We start from the raw sequence: 22,007 nt of genomic DNA on the forward strand, positions 1-22,007 counted from the left end.
ACCCGGGTCCCTGGCACTGTGAGGCAGCAGTGTTAACCCACTGTGTCACCGTGCCCCCGGGAATCGAACCCGGGTCCCTGGCGCTGTGAGGCAGCAGTGCTAACCCACTGTGTCACCGTGCCCCCCGGGGAATCGAACCCGGGTCCCTGGCACTGTGAGACAGCAGTACTAACCCACTGTGTCACCGTGTCCCCGGGAATCGAACCCGGGTCCCTGGCGCTGTGAGGGGGCAGTGCTAACCCACTGTGTCACCGTGCCCCCGGGAATCGAACCCGGGTCCCTGGCGCTGTGAGACAGCAGTGCTAACCCACTGTGTCACCGTGCCCCGGGAATCGAACCCGGGTCCCTGGCTCTGTGAGGGGGCAGTGCTAACCCACTGTGTCACCGTGCCCCGGGAATCGAACCCGGGTCCCTGGCGCTGTGAGGGGGCAGTGCTAACCCACTGTGTCACCGTGCCCCCGGGAATCGAACCCGGGTCCCTGGCGCTGTGAGGGGGCAGTGCTAACCCACTGTGTCACCGTGCCCCCGGGAATCGAACCCGGGTCCCTGGCGCTGTGAGGGGGCAGTGCTAACCCACTGTGTCACCGTGCCCCGGGAATCGAACCCGGGTCCCTGGCGCTGTGAGGGGGCAGTGCTAACCCACTGTGTCACCGTGCCCCCGGGAATCGAACCCGGGTCCCTGGCTCTGTGAGGGGGCAGTGCTAACCCACTGTGTCACCGTGCCCCCGGGAATGGAACCCGGGTCCCTGGCGCTGTGAGACAGCAGTGTTAACCCACTGTGTCACCGTGCCCCCGGGAATCGAACCCGGGTCCCTGGCGCTGTGAGACAGCAGTGTTAACCCACTGTGTCACCGTGCCCCCGGGAATCGAACCCGGGTCCCTGGCGCTGTGAGACAGCAGTGCTAACCCACTGTGTCACCGTGCCCCCCGGGGAATCGAACCCGGGTCCCTGGCTCTGTGAGGGGGCAGCGCTAACCCACTGTGTCACCGTGCCCCCGGGAATCGAACCCGGGTCCCTGGCGCTGTGAGGGGGCAGTGCTAACCCACTGTGTCACCGTGCCCCCCGGGGAATCGAACCCGGGTCCCTGGCTCTGTGAGGGGGCAGTGTTAACCCACTGTGTCACCGTGCCCCGGGAATCGAACCCGGGTCCCTGGCTCTGTGAGGGGGCAGTGCTAACCCACTGTGTCACCGTGCCCCCGGGAATCGAACCCGGGTCCCTGGCGCTGTGAGGGGGCAGTGCTAACCCACTGTGTCACCGTGCCCCCGGGAATCGAACCCGGGTCCCTGGCGCTGTGAGACAGCAGTGTTAACCCACTGTGTCACCGTGCCCCCCGGGGAATCGAACCCGGGTCCCTGGCTCTGTGAGGGGGCAGTGCTAACCCACTGTGTCACCGTGCCCCCGGGAATCGAACCCGGGTCCCTGGCACTGTGAGACAGCAGTGCTAACCCACTGTGTCACCGTGCCCCCGGGAATCGAACCCGGGTCCCTGGCACTGTGAGACAGCAGTGTTAACCCACTGTGTCACCGTGCCCCGGGAATCGAACCCGGGTCCCTGGCGCTGTGAGGGGGCAGTGCTAACCCACTGTGTCACCGTGCCCCCGGGAATCGAACCCGGGTCCCTGGCGCTGTGAGGGGGCAGTGCTAACCCACTGTGTCACCGTGCCCCCGGGAATCGAACCCGGGTCCCTGGCGCTGTGAGACAGCAGTGCTAACCCACTGTGTCACCGTGCCCCGGGAATCGAACCCGGGTCCCTGGCTCTGTGAGGGGGCAGTGCTAACCCACTGTGTCACCGTGCCCCCGGGAATCGAACCCGGGTCCCTGGCTCTGTGAGGGGGCAGTGTTAAGCCACTGTGTCACCGTGCCCCCGGGAATCGAACCCGGGTCCCTGGCTCTGTGAGGGGGCAGTGCTAACCCACTGTGTCACCGTGCCCCCCGGGAATCGAACCCGGGTCCCTGGCACTGTGAGGCAGCAGTGTTAACCCACTGTGTCACCGTGCCCCCGGGAATCGAACCCGGGTCCCTGGCTCTGTGAGACAGCAGTGTTAACCCACTGTGTCACCGTGCCCCCGGGAATCGAACCCGGGTTCCTGGCTCTGTGAGACAGCAGTGTTAACCCACTGTGTCACCGTGCCCCCGGGAATCGAACCCGGGTTCCTGGCTCTGTGAGGCAGCAGTGTTAACCCACTGTGTCACCGTGCCCCCGGGAATCGAACCCGGGTCCCTGGCGCTGTGAGACAGCAGTGTTAACCCACTGTGTCACCGTGCCCCCGGGAATCGAACCCGGGTCCCTGGCTCTGTGAGACAGCAGTGCTAACCCACTGTGTCACCGTGCCCCCGGGAATCGAACCCGGGTCCCTGGCGCTGTGAGACAGCAGTGTTAACCCACTGTGTCACCGTGCCCCCGGGAATCGAACCCGGGTCCTTGGCACTGTGAGACAGCAGTGTTAACCCACTGTGTCACCGTGCCCCCGGGAATCGAACCCGGGTCCCTGGCGCTGTGAGGGGGCAGTGTTAACCCACTGTGTCACCGTGCCCCCGGGAATCGAACCCGGGTCCCTGGCGCTGTGAGACAGCAGTGCTAACCCACTGTGTCACCGTGCCCCCCGGGGAATCGAACCCGGGTCCCTGGTGCTGTGAGGGGGCAGTGTTAACCCACTGTGTCACCGTGCCCCCGGGAATCGAACCCGGGTCCCTGGTGCTGTGAGGGGGCAGTGTTAACCCACTGTGTCACCGTGCCCCCGGGAATCGAACCCGGGTCCCTGGTGCTGTGAGGGGGCAGTGTTAACCCACTGTGTCACCGTGCCCCCGGGAATCGAACCCGGGTCCCTGGCGCTGTGAGGGGGCAGTGCTAACCCATGGTGTCACCGTGCCCCCGAGAATCGAACCCGGGTCCCTGGCGCTGTGAGACAGCAGTGTTAACCCACTGTGTCACCGTGTCCCCGGGAATCGAACCTGGGTCCCTGGCGCTGTGAGGGGGCAGTGCTAACCCAATGTGTCACCGTGCCCCCGAGAATCGAACCCGGGTCCCTGGCTCTGTGAGGGGGCAGTGCTAACCCACTGTGTCACCGTGCCCCCGGGAATCGAACCCGGGTCCCTGGCGCTGTGAGGGGGCAGTGTTAACCCACTGTGTCACCGTGCCCCCGGGAATCGAACCCGGGTCCCTGGTGCTGTGAGGGGGCAGTGTTAACCCACTGTGTCACCGTGCCCCCGGGAATCGAACCCGGGTCCCTGGCGCTGTGAGGGGGCAGTGCTAACCCAATGTGTCACCGTGCCCCCGAGAATCGAACCCGGGTCCCTGGCGCTGTGAGACAGCAGTGTTAACCCACTGTGTCACCGTGCCCCCGAGAATCGAACCCGGGTCCCTGGCGCTGTGAGGGGGCAGTGCTAACCCAATGTGTCACCGTGCCCCCGAGAATCGAACCCGGGTCCCTGGCTCTGTGAGGGGGCAGTGCTAACCCACTGTGTCACCGTGCCCCCGGGAATCGAACCCGGGTCCCTGGCGCTGTGAGACAGCAGTGTTAACCCACTGTGTCACCGTGTCCCCGGGAATCGAACCCGGGTCCCTGGCTCTGTGAGGGGGCAGTGTTAACCCACTGTGTCACCGTGCCCCCGGGAATCGAACCCGGGTCCCTGGCTCTGTGAGGGGGCAGTGTTAACCCACTGTGTCACCGTGCCCCCGGGAATCGAACCCGGGTCCCTGGCTCTGTGAGGGGGCAGTGTTAACCCACTGTGTCACCGTGCCCCCGGGAATCGAACCCGGGTCCCTGGCTCTGTGAGGGGGCAGTGCTAACCCACTGTGTCACCGTGCCCCCCGGGAATCGAACCCGGGTCCCTGGCACTGTGAGGCAGCAGTGTTAACCCACTGTGTCACCGTGCCCCCGGGAATCGAACCCGGGTCCCTGGCTCTGTGAGACAGCAGTGTTAACCAACTGTGTCACCGTGCCCCCGGGAATCGAACCCGGGTTCCTGGCTCTGTGAGACAGCAGTGTTAACCCACTGTGTCACCGTGCCCCCGGGAATCGAACCCGGGTTCCTGGCTCTGTGAGGCAGCAGTGTTAACCCACTGTGTCACCGTGCCCCCGGGAATCGAACCCGGGTCCCTGGCGCTGTGAGACAGCAGTGTTAACCCACTGTGTCACCGTGCCCCCGGGAATCGAACCCGGGTCCCTGGCGCTGTGAGACAGCAGTGTTAACCCACTGTGTCACCGTGCCCCCGGGAATCGAACCCGGGTCCCTGGCTCTGTGAGACAGCAGTGCTAACCCACTGTGTCACCGTGCCCCCGGGAATCGAACCCGGGTCCCTGGCGCTGTGAGACAGCAGTGTTAACCCACTGTGTCACCGTGCCCCCGGGAATCGAACCCGGGTCCTTGGCACTGTGAGACAGCAGTGTTAACCCACTGTGTCACCGTGCCCCCGGGAATCGAACCCGGGTCCCTGGCTCTGTGAGGGGGCAGTGTTAACCCACTGTGTCACCGTGCCCCCGGGAATCGAACCCGGGTCCCTGGCGCTGTGAGACAGCAGTGCTAACCCACTGTGTCACCGTGCCCCCCGGGGAATCGAACCCGGGTCCCTGGTGCTGTGAGGGGGCAGTGTTAACCCACTGTGTCACCGTGCCCCCGGGAATCGAACCCGGGTCCCTGGTGCTGTGAGGGGGCAGTGTTAACCCACTGTGTCACCGTGCCCCCGGGAATCGAACCCGGGTCCCTGGTGCTGTGAGGGGGCAGTGTTAACCCACTGTGTCACCGTGCCCCCGGGAATCGAACCCGGGTCCCTGGCGCTGTGAGGGGGCAGTGCTAACCCAATGTGTCACCGTGCCCCCGAGAATCGAACCCGGGTCCCTGGCGCTGTGAGACAGCAGTGTTAACCCACTGTGTCACCGTGCCCCCGAGAATCGAACCCGGGTCCCTGGCGCTGTGAGGGGGCAGTGCTAACCCAATGTGTCACCGTGCCCCCGAGAATCGAACCCGGGTCCCTGGCGCTGTGAGGGGGCAGTGCTAACCCAATGTGTCACCGTGCCCCCGAGAATCGAACCCGGGTCCCTGGCTCTGTGAGGGGGCAGTGCTAACCCACTGTGTCACCGTGCCCCCAGGAATCGAACCCGGGTCCCTGGTGCTGTGAGACAGCAGTGTTAACCCACTGTGTCACCGTGTCCCCGGGAATCGAACCCGGGTCCCTGGCTCTGTGAGGGGGCAGTGTTAACCCACTGTGTCACCGTGCCCCCGGGAATCGAACCCGGGTCCCTGGCTCTGTGAGGGGGCAGTGTTAACCCACTGTGTCACCGTGCCCCCGGGAATCGAACCCGGGTCCCTGGCTCTGTGAGGGGGCAGTGTTAACCCACTGTGTCACCGTACCCCCGGGAATCGAACCCGGGTCCCTGGCTCTGTGAGGGGGCAGTGTTAACCCACTGTGTCACCGTGCCCCCGGGAATCGAACCCGGGTCCCTGGCTCTGTGAGGCAGCAGTGTTAACCCAGTGTGTCACCGTGCCCCCGGGAATCGAACCCGGGTCCCTGGCGCTGTGAGACAGCAGTGTTAACCCACTGTGTCACCGTGCCCCCGGGAATCGAACCCGGGTCCCTGGCGCTGTGAGACAGCAGTGCTAACCCACTGTGTCACCGTGCCCCCTGGAATCGAACCCGGGTCCCTGGCGCTGTGAGACAGCAGTGCTAACCCACTGTGTCACCGTGCCCCCGGGAATCGAACCCGGGTCCCTGGCGCTGTGAGACAGCAGTGTTAACCCACTGTGTCACCGTGCCCCCGGGAATCGAACCCGGGTCCCTGGCACTGTGAGACAGCAGTGTTAACCCACTGTGTCACCGTGCCCCCGGGAATCGAACCCGGGTCCCTGGCTCTGTGAGGGGGCAGTGTTAACCCACTGTGTCACCGTGCCCCCGGGAATCGAACCCGGGTCCCTGGCGCTGTGAGACAGCAGTGCTAACCCACTGTGTCACCGTGCCCCCCGGGGAATCGAACCCGGGTCCCTGGTGCTGTGAGGGGGCAGTGTTAACCCACTGTGTCACCGTGCCCCCGGGAATCGAACCCGGGTCCCTGGTGCTGTGAGGGGGCAGTGTTAACCCACTGTGTCACCGTGCCCCCGGGAATCGAACCCGGGTCCCTGGTGCTGTGAGGGGGCAGTGTTAACCCACTGTGTCACCGTGCCCCCGGGAATCGAACCCGGGTCCCTGGTGCTGTGAGGGGGCAGTGTTAACCCACTGTGTCACCGTGCCCCCGAGAATCGAACCCGGGTCCCTGGCGCTGTGAGGGGGCAGTGTTAACCCACTGTGTCACCGTGCCCCCCGGGAATCGAACCCGGGTCCCTGGCGCTGTGAGGGGGCAGTGCTAACCCAATGTGTCACCGTGCCCCCCCGGGAATCGAACCCGGGTCCCTGGCGCTGTGAGGGGGCAGTGTTAACCCAATGTGTCACCGTGCCCCCCCGGGAATCGAACCTGGGTCCCTGGCGCTGTGAGGGGGCAGTGCTAACCCACTGTGTCACCGTGCCCCCCGGGAATCGAACCCGGGTCCCTGGCGCTGTGAGGGGGCAGTGCTAACCCAATGTGTCACCGTGCCCCCCCGGGAATCGAACCCGGGTCCCTGGCGCTGTGAGACAGCAGTGTTAACCCACTGTGTCACCGTGTCCCCCGGGAATCGAACCCGGGTCCCTGGCGCTGTGAGGGGGCAGTGTTAACCCACTGTGTCACCGTGTTCCCGGGAATCGAACCCGGGTCCCTGGCTCTGTGAGGGGGCAGTGCTAACCCACTGTGTCACCGTGCCCCCGGGAATCGAACCCGGGACCCTGGCGCTGTGAGGGGGCAGTGTTAACCCACTGTGTCACTGTGCCCCCGGGAATCGAACCCGGGTCCCTGGCGCTGTGAGGGGGCAGTGTTAACCCACTGTGTCACCGTGCCCCCCCCGGGAATCGAACCCGGGTCCCTGGCTCTGTGAGGGGGCAGTGTTAACCCACTGTGTCACCGTGCCCCCGGGAATCGAACCCGGGTCCCTGGCTCTGTGAGGGGGCAGTGTTAACCCACTGTGTCACCGTGCCCCCGGGAATCGAACCCGGGTCCCTGGCTCTGTGAGGGGGCAGTGTTAACCCACTGTGTCACCGTGCCCCCGGGAATCGAACCCGGGTCCCTGGCTCTGTGAGGGGGCAGTGTTAACCCACTGTGTCACCGTGCCCCCGGGAATCGAACCCGGGTCCCTGGCTCTGTGAGGGGGCAGTGTTAACCCACTGTGTCACCGTGCCCCCGGGAATCGAACCCGGGTCCCTGGCTCTGTGAGGGGGCAGTGTTAACCCACTGTGTCACCGTGCCCCCGGGAATCGAACCCGGGTCCCTGGCTCTGTGAGGGGGCAGTGTTAACCCACTGTGTCACCGTGCCCCCGGGAATCGAACCCGGGTCCCTGGTGCTGTGAGGGGGCAGTGTTAACCCACTGTGTCACCGTGCCCCCGGGAATCGAACCCGGGTCCCTGGTGCTGTGAGGGGGCAGTGTTAACCCACTGTGTCACCGTGCCCCCGAGAATCGAACCCGGGTCCCTGGCGCTGTGAGACAGCAGCGCTAACCCACTGTGTCACCGTGCCCCCGGGAATCGAACCCGGGTCCCTGGCTCTGTGAGGGGGCAGTGTTAACCCACTGTGTCACCGTGCCCCCGGGAATCGAACCCGGGTCCCTGGCTCTGTGAGGGGGCAGTGTTAACCCACTGTGTCACCGTGCCCCCGGGAATCGAACCCGGGTCCCTGGCTCTGTGAGGGGGCAGTGTTAACCCACTGTGTCACCGTGCCCCCGGGAATCGAACCCGGGTCCCTGGCACTGTGAGGGGGCAGTGTTAACCCACTGTGTCACCGTGCCCCCGGGAATCGAACCCGGGACCCTGGCCCTGTGAGGTGGCAGTGTTAACCCACTGTGTCACCGTGCCCCCGGGAATCGAACCCGGGACCCTGGCGCTGTGAGGGGGCAGTGTTAACCCACTGTGTCACCGTGCCCCCGGGAATCGAACCCGGGTCCCTGGCACTGTGAGGGGGCAGTGCTAACCCACTGTGTCACCGTGCCCCCGAGAATCGAACCCGGGACCCTGGCTCTGTGAGGGGGCAGTGCTAACCCACTGTGTCACCGTGCTGCCTCCTCCCCATTTTCAGATTTTGCCTCTTGTTGTGGACTCACCCACACCCCCTCCAAGTGAGGAACTAGTTTCTCTCTCTTTGTTTGAATCCTTTGAACACTTTTAACAATGAGATAATTACTCAAGATTCTCTCCTCAAGGGAATCACAGCTGAGATGATTTATCCTGTCAGTCTAATTTAACCCTTTACCTCAGGCATGTTTTTGGTGAATGTGTGCTGCACCCCTTCCAATGGGGACACGGTGGCACAGTGGTTAACACTGCTGCCTCACAGCGCCAGGGACCCAGGTTTAATTCTGGTCTTGGGTCACTGTCTGTGTGGAGTTTGCACATTCTCCCCATGTTTGCGTGGGTTTCCTCTGGGTGCTCCGGTTTCCACTCACAGTCCAAAGATCTGCAGGTTAGGTGCATTGACCGTGATAAATTGACCCTGAGTGTCCCGGCATGTGTAGGTTCGAGAGATTAGCAGGGCAAATATTTAGGTTAACAGGGATTGTTGTTGGTGCAGATCCAATGGCCTGAATGGCCTCATTCTGCACTGTAGGGATTCTATGATTCCAAAGTTGTGCGGGTTACGTGGATTGGCTGTGGCAAATTGCCCCTTTGTGTCTGAAGATGTGTAGGCTAAGTGGGTTAGCCGTGGGAGGTGCACGAGGTATGGAGATAGGGTGGGGGTGAGGGCCTGGGTAAGATACTCTGTCAGGGAATCGGTGCAGACTCGATGGGCTGAATGGACTCCTTCTGCACTGGAGGGGATCCTTTCCAAGGTGCGGTGCCCGGAGCTCTCTCAATGCAGCTGAGCCTAAGCTTTGTCTAATGTTGACATAAAACCCTACTGTTTGTGAATAAAAATAATTGATCCTTTCGGATTGACCCTATATGTTTGAAATAATTTGCGTGATCCTTTTGTAATGATTTCTTTATCTTTGCCTTCAAGACTCAGTAAAGTAAGTCACATCTGGGAATGAGGCGGTTTTCTATTTCGAGATGAGGTGTCCTGCACAGGCCAGTGGCTTCAAGCTGTTCTCTTGGACGGGCAGCCAGTAAACTGAGAGGTGCATCCTGTCCAAGTAGAAACCAACAGCAGGCAATTCAGATGATGATCTTTGTCCTGGAGATCAAATCCGTGACCCATTGCTGAGGGCAGTGGGCACTACCAACCCTGCCACTCTCCTGAGTCATATCACATAGGCTTTGTCCCAAACTTCTGAAATTCTCTCCTTAATCCACTTTGTCTCTCTCCCCTGCTTTGGGGAGCTGCGTGAAGCACATCTATCTGACCTAACATTTGCTCATGTGTCTGAATATTTCCTTGTGTGGCTCAGTGAAAACCTTTGTTTGATAATTGGTCTTGGGAACCACTTTGGGATGGGGTGGCACGGTGGCACAATGGTTAGCACCACTGCCTCACAGTGCCAGGGACCCGGGTTCAATCCTGGCCTCGGGTCACTGTCTGTGTGGAGCTTGCACATTCTCCCCGTGTCTGCGTGGATTTCTCCATGCAGTTTCCTCCCACAGTCCGAAACACGTGTTGGTTAGGTGCATTGGTGTGGTAAATTCTCCCTCGGTGTAACCAAACAGGCGCCAGAATGTGGAGATTTTCAGAGAAACTTCATTGCAGTGGAGTACCTGGAGGAAACCCATGCAGACATGGGGAGAATGTGCAGTCTCCACTTAGACAGCGACCCAAGCCGGGAATCGAACCTGTGTCCCTGACGCTGTGAAGCAGCAGTGCTAACCACTGTGCCACTGTGCTGTCCCTTATGACATCAATAAATGAACTCTAAATTTAAAGGTGCTATATAAATGTAGATTGGTTTTTTTATGCTATTGAACAATTTACTGGGAATTCATCCCGTCTATTTGTCGATGTACTGTTTGTTAATGACTTTACGTCTGAATGAGATTCCTGGAGATGGGGCCATGCAGAAATCATCTCCCGGAGCTGTGGTTTGCTGTAAATTGGTAATAACCTGCTCAAGCTTAACGCTTCCAGATGAAAATCCCAGTCTATTGCAGAGACCCCGGCCAGTTCCTCGACACATCAGCAACAACCAATTTGTAGCCAGGGCACCCTCCCATCTGTGCCTTTGCTTAAGGCGTTTCATCAAATTGAAAATTCCTTGACTGAATATAAGCCGAAGAATTTAATTTTACACTTGAGCAATAACTTCCGAATTGAAGAACATGACCACGTGGACTTGTCCAGAACCTAAATGCAAATATTGAGGGGAAGCAGCAAACATGCGGTTTGCTCTCCCAGTTCAGGCCCACCCTCCTGTGTTCTGCTGCGATCCCTGAATCCCCTCAGTTCCAGCAACTCTGTCAATGTCAGCAACTGAGCTCCCCCCAGCTCTGCCGAGTCGAGAATTCCAAAGCCAGGAGTCAATTCCCGATGGCAGCCTCTTCAGAGCTGGGATTTGTGCTGTGGGATTTCTATCGCCTGTCAAACCCCAGCACTGGGGCGGAAACGCAATGATGTGGAGATGCCGGCGTTGGACTGGGGTAAACACGGTTAGAAGTCTCACATCACCAGGTTAAAGCCCAACAGGTTTATTTTGGTAGCAAAAGCCACTAGCTTTCAGAGCACCGCTCCGAAACCTGTCGGACTTTAACCTGGCATCGTGAGACTTCTTATTACGGAAATGAAAACCAGGCACTGAATCCCAAGAAGAGGGTGTGAATGGGTAAAGAAGGCAATCAGGATAATCAGTGAATGGGAAGGGGGTTGGGGGGTGGTGGGATGGGGGCGGGGATGGGCTCCTTCCAAAACAGCTCTCGAAAGAATAAGAAAGAAAAAAATAATAAACCCGCAAAGTTCTCCTGATGGAAGGTGTATTGAGCAGGTTTGATAACCTGGTGGTCGTGTAACAGAGGCGAGCGCTCTGGAGACTTGGGTTCAAGTCCTATCACAGCAACTGGACAGTTTGAATGTAATTAATTAAATAGATCTAAAATCAAAATGCTAATCTCAGTAACAGTGTCCATGTGACCGTGGAATTGTTGGAAAAACCCATCTGGTTCATTACTGTCCTTCAGGGAAGGAAGTCTGCCCGTCCTTACCAGGCCTGGCCTACATGCATGGCTGATCCTGACGTGACCTCATGGGCCTCTCAGTTACACACAACCAGCTGCCCGAGGACAGTTAAAACCAGGCCATAAATACCAGCCTTACCAACAGTGTCATCATCCAGTGAATAAAGAAGATGGAGATTAGCTGCACGCAGAGAGTGATTAATGTATAAATGGAATTAAGTGGAAATGTCAGTCCAGATTTGATCAGTCATTTGATCTCTAAAGTTGCATTAAATTGCTCCGTAGGATTGAGACAGTCATTGTCGGCGCTGGGACGTGTTTCCAGTGAGGCGTTAAATCATAGAATCCTTACAGTGCAGAAAGAGGCCATTCAGCCCATCAAGTTTGCACCAACTCACTGAAAGAGAACCCCTCCCAGACCTTCCCCTCTGCCCCATCCCCAGGCATTGACCAAGGCCAACCCAGTCCAGAGATGTGTGGGCTACGTAGATTGGCCATACTAAATTGACTCTAGTGACAGGGGATTTGCAGGGTAAATGTGAGGGAATAGGACCTGGATGAGATTGTGGTTGATGCAGGTCGATGGACTGAATGGCCTCCTTCCACACTGTAGAGATTCTATGATTCTATGAATCCACCTAACCTGTGTGTCTTTGGATTGTTCCAGATCATAGAATCATAGAATCATAGAACCCTACAGTGCAGAAAGAGGCCCTTTGGCCCATCGAGTCTGCACCGAATACAATCCACCCAGACCCTACCCCCATATCCCTACATTAACCCCCTACACTAATCCCTCTAACCTATGCATCCCTGGACACTAATGGGCAATTTCTGGCCAATAGATGTTGCTTTGTGTTGAGGTTCTGTGGATGCTAACAGCTTGCAGGCTTCATCTTCAATTAGCCTATCCCAATCTATGTAATCACCTCCAAACCTACAAGTCTCCATGATCTCTGAACTCCTTTTACTCTGACTGCTCGAGGAACCTGGTTTCCATTTCTGTGCCCTCTAATATTGAAGCGCTAAGCTCTGCAATTCCCTCCTGAAACCTTCTTGCTTCATTTTCCTCATGAAGACTGGTTAAAGCTAACCTACTTAACCGAGTTTTTGGTCAGTTGTCCTCTTATCTCCTTACATCACTCAGTGACTGTGGGCTCACGGGGGGTGTTTCGTTGTGTTCAAGATTCTGTAAAGTTGCAAGTTGTTGTTGGAAGAGTGAATTGAGGTGCAGACCTGTGTTGTGGGATGCATGGGGACACGGAGATTGGAGGACGGCACAGCCAGTCAGAATCTTCTCCTTCTCAGCGTTCTGCTGGGCGGCACGGTGACACAGTGGTTGGCACTGCTGCCTCACAGCGTCAGGGAGATGGGTTCGATTCCTGGCTTGGGTCGCTGTCGGTGTGGAGTTTACACATTCTCCCTGTGTCTGAGTGGGTTTCCTCTGGGCGCTCCGGTTTCTTCCCAGTGTCCAAAGATGTGCGGGTTAAGTGGATTGGCCATGCTAAATCGCCTCTTTGTGTCAGGGGGATTAGCTAGGGTAAATGCACGGGGTTACAGGAATGGGGCCTGGGTGGGATTGTAGTCAGTGTGGACTCGATGGGCTGAATAGCCTCCCCGTGCACTGTAGGGGTTCTATGATTCCACACAGCTGCAGTCTGCTATGTTGGGGGTGTTCTGGGTTGGGGGGTGGGACTTTCTTCCTCTTGTGCTCAGTGCCAGGCTGAGAAACATTGCTCAGAATTTCATGGTTCCATTCGCTGTGAGCTGTTGAAAACTCCACTGAGGTCAACAGGACTGTAAAATTCCACTGGTAGAGGGGAATTCTCTGGCCGCTCTTGCTGGCGGGTTTCTCTACTCCTGCCGGCAGGGCACACCCCTCCCCCGGAGTGTGGGGACATCAGTGGGGAATCCCATTGACAGCTGGGGGACCACAGAATCCCGCCGCTCACAAACAACACACCACCTCCCATCAGCGGGAGATGGGGAGGTTGGGGAATTGATGCCCTGGTTTGAGTCCCAGTTTGGGCCCCAACTTCTGTCTACACTTCCTGCTGCCTCGGCAAAGCAGCCGGCATAATCAAGGACCCCACGCACCCCGGACGTTCTCTCTTCCACCTTCTTCCGTCAGGAAAAAAGGTGCAGAAGTCTGAGGTCACTTACCAACCGACACAAGAACAGCTTCTTCCCTGCTGCTGTCAGACTTTTGAATGGACCTACCTCGCATTAAGTCAATCTTTCTCTACACCCTCGCTATGACTGTAACACTACATCCTGCACCCTCTCCTTTCCTTTTCTCTGAATGGTGTGTTTTGCCTGTATAGTGTGCGAGAAACAATAGCTTTCACTGTATGTTAATACATTTGACAATAATAAATCAAATCAGATCAAAAAACCCAGTGAATGTGCTGAAATGTGCAGAATTGGTCATCTTGTGTCATTGGCATGCAAGTGGTCTTCTGGTGACACCAGTCATGCCCAAAGCGGGTGGGGGGGGGCGGGCAGACTGCCAGTCACAAAGAGGATCAAGTGAGACATGTGGGAAACAGACATTGGGTCCACTGTCACCTCGGGGTGGGGGAGGGGATTGGGGGGAATGGGACAGCACTCCCGCCTCCACCTTCAGCCTTATTCAGCATTTTGGTGCCAGTCCCTTCAAACACCCCATTGATTTAGCCAATGAAAACTGACCACTGTCCTGGCGGGCGTGACACTGTGAATCATAAGCTCATGTTGGAAAGTGGTGAGCTATTCCCTTCCTCTCCCCGGCACCCCCCATTGAAATTGCCACCTAATCCAAGTGGGCATTATCCATGAACACCCTAACCCATGTGGCGTACCTCTCCTGCAACCCCCCTCCCCCTCTCTCCCTCCCCTGGCTCAGAAAGTGTGCCCTCCAAATGAGACCCTCCGGCTCCCCCCAATTTAAAAACAGCCACTGCGCAATCTAATTACTAGGGTGATTTTTTACCTTGTTTTTGAAGTGTAAAATAGTTTCACAAAAAATTACAGAAACGAGTGATCAGAAATATAATTGAAAGATGGCAGTGATCCAGTGTGTAGGGTTATTTTTACAGGACAAAGTAATACAAAGAGTTGTTACTCTCAAATTACCATTAAGATTATGGATGAGATCAAATGAATGTATGGTCTTACTCACACAGTGTAGGAACAAAGCTTTGATCAGTCTAATCCTGCCCTTAAAAAAAATCACAGAATGGTCTAAATCGTTCCAGATGTGAAAGTGCTGACTGCACCCAACAAAATCCATGAAAGAATTATTTTGTCAAAGATTGTTTTCTGCTTAAAGTATCAAATGTTGATTTTCCTTTTTTGGTGGAGTGAGGGGCGAAAAAGTTGGGAAAATTTCCAAGTCGTTTTTCCTGTTTTAAACCATTGCAGTCAAGCGATGTGGAATCTCAACTGAGAAATCTCATCGCTAACCACGGATCAACTAATTCATCAACAGGATGAACTGAATTTCATCCGACGTCAAGTCTTCCAAATCAGCAGGCCGTTCAGCCCATCCCACCTGGGCTGTCTCTTTGAAACAGTTATCCAATTAGTCCCACACCATTGCTCTTTCGGCCAGTGACCGAATTCTCCAGTCTCGCATGGGTGCCAGCGAGAGCGGAGAATTTGATACTCTGCCAAATCACCATTCACTGCAGCGGGACTGGTGAATCCCAGCTACGGGCAAAGCTGCCTCACAGTGCCCAAGGACCCAGGTTCAATTCCCGGTTGGGTTACTGTCTATGTAGAGTTTGCACATTCTCCCCGTGTCTGCATGGGTTTCCTCTGGGTGCTCTGGTTTCCTCCCACAGTCCAAAGATGTGCATGTTAGATGGATTGGCCATGTTAAATTGCCCTTTAGATTCCCAGGATGTGTAGGTTAGAGGGGTTAGTGGGATAAATATATGGGGTTACGACAATAGGATCTGGGTGGGATTGTTGTCAGTGCAGATTTGATGGGCTGAGTGGCCTCTTTCTGCACTGTAGGGATTCTATGATTCTATGATTTATACAATTCCCTTTTTCAGAATTGTTATTGAATTCATTCCCTCTGCCCATTCAGGCAACAAGATTCCCAAATATCCCAAGTTGTCTTGGTTTTGGTGTGAGCGCTTAGCCTCTGATTCAGAAAGTCCAGGAATTGAATTCTATTCTGGATATCCCTAGAGAGTGAAGGCTGGAGCTCCAGCTTGGTATTCTGGTTTGGCATCCAGTGGGATATTCATCAACATATGTGATGTGGGATCTCACAGAACCTTCCCTCTGCACAGGGCAAGACCACAATTTCAGTTTGAGTCAAGATTATTTCCTTTTTTTTAACTCCATCCTTAAAGTTACAAAACCGATGTTCAGAGTGGAGCAGGCAAACCCAAATCCATTCCCCATGTGCTCCAAAAAAGCTGGATCAATTCACAATCCTCACAGGAGAGGCAAACACCATCCAAGCTGACAAGATAAGGCATTGCATCCCGTCTTGGACTTGATTTGATGCTTGGTCTTAACCAAAAGGCCGAGAGGTTTGGGCAAAGATGCCCGTGGAAGGAATGTTCACGTCTCGACCAGACAGATTGTTAATCAGGCTGCAGTACCTCACTCACCAAGGCAGAGAGGCAAGATCCAACAACAATTGTAATGGAAGGGTACGGACTCCGTAAGTGCGTACAGTTTTAGTTTCTGCAGGCATCATGGTCTTGAGAAGGAACAAGAAAACACAAAGTGACAAGTTTGATCTAGAAAATATGTTTTAATTTATAGGCAGGACAGGCGTAGGGGCCATCACTATAAGACAGTCACTCGGAGGCTAGGGTGGGCCGAAGGGCCTGATCCTGTGCTGTACTGCTCTTTGTTCCCATTGTTAATACGGGGGCCACCACCTGAGCGGGCGGTCCGTGGGCTTTTCAACCTTTCTGTTAATTTCTGCTGCTTTCTGAGGGGGGGTTGGCAGTGTGTGTGTGTGTGTGTGTGTGTGTGTGTGTGTGTGTGTGTGTGTGTGTGTGTGTGTGTGTGTGTGTGTGTGAGTACTAACAAACTCAGGGCCATTTGTTATTTGCTGTTTAGTCTGCAAATTGTTAATTGCACCAACATGTGTTGGGGTCTCTGACTGGATTGTACTGTAATGGACACAGTGAACTAACTGGCTGTTTTATAGGTTTCCAGGTGCTGGAATCACCATCGCATTATTGGCCCTTGGATTCAGTGGCTGGACTCAATGAACTGTGTGACTTGACTGGAAGCCAAGCAGGTCATGGTCAATAGCAATGAAGTCATTAATGTGCATGCTAGTTACTGATGTTGTCCTGATCTCACATTACATTTTACAATGCTCCATACAATTTCCATAGAGTTCAACAGTATCAATGCAACCCAGTGGGAGACTGAACCTTCTCAACATCTCATTTCAGAAAGTGTTTATTCCTAGAATTGAAATGCAGAGGAGTTGTATTAAACTGGTTTGAACTTTGCCGAGACCACACTTGGAGTCTGGGAAAAGTTCTGGTTTCCATTTCATACAAAGGAGATAGAGGCACTGGAGAAGGGGCAAGAAAACAATATTTTTGCAGGGAGGACAAAAGGTGCTGTAAGGTTTAATCTACCAAGAGAGACTGAAGAGGGCGGGTCACTTTCCTCTAGAAAGGAGAAGACTGAGAGGTGATGTGACAGAGGCCTTTCGGATTATGAAAGTGTAATAACTCCACGGAGGCGAAAGCCCCGTCACCAAGTTACTTTATTTACACCACACATCTGTACACAGCCAGCTCTCCAGTTGCTCCCCTGCTGAGTGCAGGCTGGGAGTCTGACTCACCTGCTTTAAATATGGAGCATGAGACTCCCCGATTTAACCATCAATTAGGACTCATCGGGTAGTTCGTCCTCCAGTAAGCCAATCTTATTGGCTTGGCTGAAGTCATCATGGAAAGGTTTGATATAGAAAATGTATTTTAATTTATGGGCAAGACAGGACTAGGGGCCATTAACGTCAGATAGGCACTAATAAATCCAAGAGAGAACTCAGGGGAAACTCCTTTATCCAGAGAGTGGGGAGAATGTGGAACTCACGACCACAGGGAGTGGTTGAGGTTAATAATATAGATTCATTTTACAGAACCATGGAATCCGTACAGTGCAGAAGGAGGCCATTTGGCCCATCGAGTCTGCACCAATCTCTGATAGAGCATCTCACCCGGTTCTCTCTATCCCAGTTTCTATAACCTCACACATTTGCCACAGCCAATCCACCTAACCTACACAGCTTTGGACATTCAAGGGGAAGCTGGATAAGCGCACGAGGAAGAAACAGATAGAATAATATGATGATAGGATGCAATAAAGAGGGGGTGGGAGAAGGCTTGTATAAATACCAGCATGGAGCATTTGGGCTGAATGGTCTGTTACACTCTTAGACATTTTATGTAATGTTTTCCACTTTCTTGCTCCCAATGTTCTCGTTCCTTCTCAATGGATATTTTACCCCCTTTTCCAAAGATTGTCACCCAGCGACCAAATGTCATGATGCTTTTCATGTTTTAATGTGTTTGTCATTTCATTTCTCTTGCAGTTGTGGATGTTGCGAGCAGTGTGATTTGATGGTACTGTCTCAATGTTCGCCACCTCACAGAGTCTTTGCTTTTGTCTCTTCAGTGCTCAGAATCCACAATTTCACTGTGTTTCCCTCCTATAACTCTACCTCTGTCTACACCACTGACTCTGCCTTCCCTAACCTCTCGACCATTGTAGGTGAGAACATATGGCTTTGCTTTGGGTGATATGTTGCCAAGGCAAAGTTAATCTTTAGTTTTGTGACTTGAAGCTGCTAAGTAATTCTGAGAGGCTATTTACTCATTCGAAAGAAGTTATCCAGGAATGAAACTCTCATTTCCATTTGAACATTGTATTTCTCTGTCTTTCAATTTTCTGCTGACTTTTGCTGGAACCCTCACTCAGAGATAGGCATCAGGAGGTCCTGTGGCGTAGTGGGTAACCTCCCCACCTCCGAGCCAGGAGCTCCGGGTTCGAGTCCCACCCGAGGATTTGACAGCCAAGGAAGGTGCGCCCATAACAGGTTGGGTATCAAGCTGAAGAATCCTTCCAAACATCCAATGGGGCGGCACAGTGGTTAACACCGCTGCCTCACAGCGCCAGAGATCCGGGTTCGATTCCCGGCTTGGGTCACCGTCTGTGTGGAGTTCGCACATTCTCCCCGTGTCTGCGTGGGTTTCCTCCGGGTGCTTCGGTTTCCTCCCACAGTCTGAAAGGCACGCTGGTTAGGGTGGATTGGCCATGCTAAATTCTCCCTCAGTGTACCCGAACAGGCACCGGAGTGTGGCGACTAGGAGATTCTCACAGTAACTTCATTGCAGTGTTAATGTAAGCCTACTTGTAACAATAATAATTAAATAAATAAACAAACCAATGGCTAGCAGTGAAAGCAAGAGATTTCTGGTCAGCCACACTTGATGTGGAGTGGCCTCTCTCAAGCTATAAGCCCCTGACGATGGAGTGGCCTTTTCCAGGAATTACTGGCTTTGGAAGCAGACAGCAGTCTGCCATAACGCACCGCTAGGTACATAGAGTGATTGGAATGGAATATCAGGGTCAGCTGTAGAACTATATCCCAGCTGCAAATTCTGTTGCACCGTCTGCATGGTTTAACTGCAGAACTGCACAATCCTGCTGCAAGTAGAGGCGTGATCTTACCGCCCATTCACTCTCCGCTGCCACTGCCAGCGAGGATGGAAAATTTGTCCCTCAGCCAATCCTCCATTCACTGCAGCGGGACTGGAAAATCCCATTGGCATGGATGGCCATAGGATTCCACCCCAAGAGTTAGCGTTGCCAAACATTGACATATTCCTGAAGGGATCATCCCATGAAATCCAACTATCCCACCACCAGACTCCCACTATTGGTCCATCCTTGCAATATCCACTTCCTGCAGCCAATCAGAAAGCAGATAGACTTCTAGTTATGCTATTGGATGAATTGTGAATGTCGAATAGCCCTTTGTCCATCTCAAACTCTTCCTTTAACCAGCAAAGGTGTATTTTTTTCTCGATTACCTGGGAGTGTCCGAGAGATTAATCTTTAATTCCTGGGACATCCAGGGAGGTTCTTTATCATCAATTCAATAATCAACCTGTAAACTGTCTCTCTTTTTCAGATATTGTGGAGGGAGTTGTCAGCAAGGGGATCTATGTTAACGGGGGTTCTGATGGAACTTACCTACACTTTGGAAGTTACAAAAACTCCTGCATCAGTGATCCAACACAATGCAGCGAGGCAGGTTGGTCTCAATTGCATTCCTACAAGAACTTCCAAAACCTCAGAATGGCCCCAAACACTTTTTTGAAACAAGGCACCGCTGCAAAGTAGAATAGGCAGCAACCAACGTGTGCACAGCAAGATCCCACACGGGTAATGTTGGGCAATCTCTTTTTCATTGAGGTTTGTTGAGTGATTAATATTGTCCGGGGTTAGAGAGTCAGGAGCCGCTGGTTGGGTTTTTTTAATGACAATTTTTGCTTCGTAAGTAACCAGATTAGATTCGGGATGTTTTACAGTGGGATTTGAACCAGCAACAATTGGAAGCGTCCAATGGCTGGAATGAGTGTCCTCAGTGCCGCTTGGGATCAGCCCCATTCCTTTCCCCTCCCTACATCCCCCCCCCCAGCCTCCATCCCAAGCTCAGAGTGATTGCAATTTCCACCTCCCGCTAAAATATTACTGCAGCACTAAACATTGTCCAATCTCCCCTCAGGTATCACCTTCTCCTTCTTCTGGAAGAAGCTGGAGAGACATTCACGTTCTGCCACTGCCTCTGGGGGGAAGTTGCTGTCGAACGGATTCTCTATCTACGCCAATGTTAATGGAGGCTACATTGAGTTTTACACCAGAAAGCCCTCTCGGAAATGGAAAGCGATGATAAGCCCCCCAGGTAGGCTTAAGAAATGTTTCCCCCCCCTCTCTGATTCTGTACGTTTGTGGCCCTTCTCTTTTAGTGTCCTTTGAGTTATGGGCTGTTGGCATTTTCCTCAATTATCCCGGTTTTCCAATAGCTTCTGCAGCCACTGGGATCGCTCAGAGTTATTGACTGGCTGCTTTTGGATTGGTGCGTGGTCCCCACTTATTGATTTATTCCCAATTTATGCTCCTGCTGCAGTTTGCTGACATTCGCCAACATTTCCTAAAGGAGACAATGTTTAACAGAGATGCAAGTTTTTTTACACAGAGGGTGGTGGGTGCCTGGAACTCACTGCTGGGGGAGGTAGTGGAAGCAGATATGATAGTGAGTTTTAAGAGGCATCTTGAAAGATGACATGAATAGGATGGGAATAGAGGGATGTGGTCCCCGGAAGGGTAGGGGGTTTGAGGTCACATGGGCTGTATGGTCAGTCAGGCTTGGAGGGCTGAAGGGCCTGTTCCTGTGCTGTCATTTTCTTTGTTTTTCTTTGGGTTGCTTAGACTATCTCTTCCAAGTTAAGACATGGTTTTCCCAGGATCTTGTCAATATTTGCTGTGGATTCCCTGGGAACTGGGGAACACTGGGATGTGAGACCCCAGTCCCCCCGGCTCACCTTCTCCTAATCAGCTAGTCACATGATCCAGTGATAATGGAGTCATTGACCAATCGCACTGATCGATCTCTATCAATGGGTCGAAACCAGACATGAGGGGCTGGATTTGTGAGGTGGGGAGTGGGAGTTGGGAAACTTCCAATCACAGTCTGGGCTGGGGACTGGGGGTGGGATGAAGGGAGGGGGAGAGTGGGTGGGGCGGTTATGGGACCAGATTGCCGTTGGGTCAGCTGCCATGGGAAAAACTCCAGAACCATCCACAAGGGCTGTCAAAAGCCATGCCCTCATCTCCCTCAGTGCTGTATTATAACAGCCCTCACTGCTCACACACACAAACCCATCCGCATTCTCCCTCTGCCCTACCCATGCCCTATCCACCCCCTTGTTCTCCTCATATCCCTCATGAAAAGCTGTGCCCCCTAGAACCCCATGGCCTCTCATGCCAAATTATAACCTTCTCTAACCCCCCTGCTAAGCTATGGTACCACCATGCCCATTCGCCTATAATAATACACTGAACAGGAACAATTGATGTTATAGTGACAGTAGGATGCATAAAAATACTTCTTACAAAGTTGTTTGTTGATAAATTTCCACTTTCTTTAAAAGAAACTCCATTTTACTACCACTCAATAAAAATCATTCACATCTTTTAAAGTATGGATAGCTGAAACAGCAAGCATTTGAAACCTCTTTACCTTGTGTAAATAATCATTGTGAAATGGACAGCATAGATCAGAGAGGCAGAGCTATCACTCTAGCATTTATTTCCATGAGGCTCAGGTCTTTCAACAGCCTAAAGGATGTTTGGGCTTGTCTAAGACCCAGAAATCCATTAGAGTGTTGAAACACCTGAGCCTCAGGGAAAACATTGCTTTATTGGCAGCAATTGAAAATGCTAAGGACAGTCATCAGTAGATCCTTGTTGAGCTCGGATCTTGTGGGATATTGAAATAAGGTAATTGGTTCAGGTGCAGATCATGAAGGGGGGCATGGTGGCACAGTGGTTAGCACTACTGCATCACAGTGCCAGGGACCCAGGTTCGATTCCAACATTGGGTCACTGTCTGGATGGAGTTTGCACATTCTCCCTGTGTCTGTATGGGTTTCCTCCGGTTTCCTCCCACATTCCAAAGATGTGCAGGTTAGGTGGATTGTCCATGCTGAAATGCCCCTTAGTATCGGGGGATTAATAGGGTAAATACGTGGGGTTATAGGGATAGGTCCTGGATGGGAATGTTATGGGTGCAGACTTGATGGGCCAAAT

The 22,007-nt window shown here is 53.9% G+C and overlaps 1 protein-coding gene across 1 annotated transcript in view; it reads left to right on the plus strand.

Moving 5' to 3' along the window:
• The window catches only part of adgrd1 (adhesion G protein-coupled receptor D1), a 273,919-nt gene that overhangs the window by 15,660 nt on the left and 236,252 nt on the right, over positions 1 to 22,007 (plus strand). The window contains exons 4-6 of the mRNA XM_080208783.1: positions 16,318 to 16,410; positions 19,327 to 19,449; positions 19,924 to 20,100. Of these exons, the coding sequence (XP_080064909.1) occupies positions 16,318 to 16,410; positions 19,327 to 19,449; positions 19,924 to 20,100 (393 nt within the window). The remainder of the gene's footprint in view (positions 1 to 16,317; positions 16,411 to 19,326; positions 19,450 to 19,923; positions 20,101 to 22,007) is intronic.

The sequence above is a fragment of the Carcharhinus amblyrhynchos genome, chromosome 20 (genome assembly GCF_965287045.1).
Source record: "Carcharhinus amblyrhynchos chromosome 20, sCarAmb.v2.hapA, whole genome shotgun sequence".
NCBI classification, from domain to species: Eukaryota; Metazoa; Chordata; class Chondrichthyes; order Carcharhiniformes; family Carcharhinidae; genus Carcharhinus; species Carcharhinus amblyrhynchos.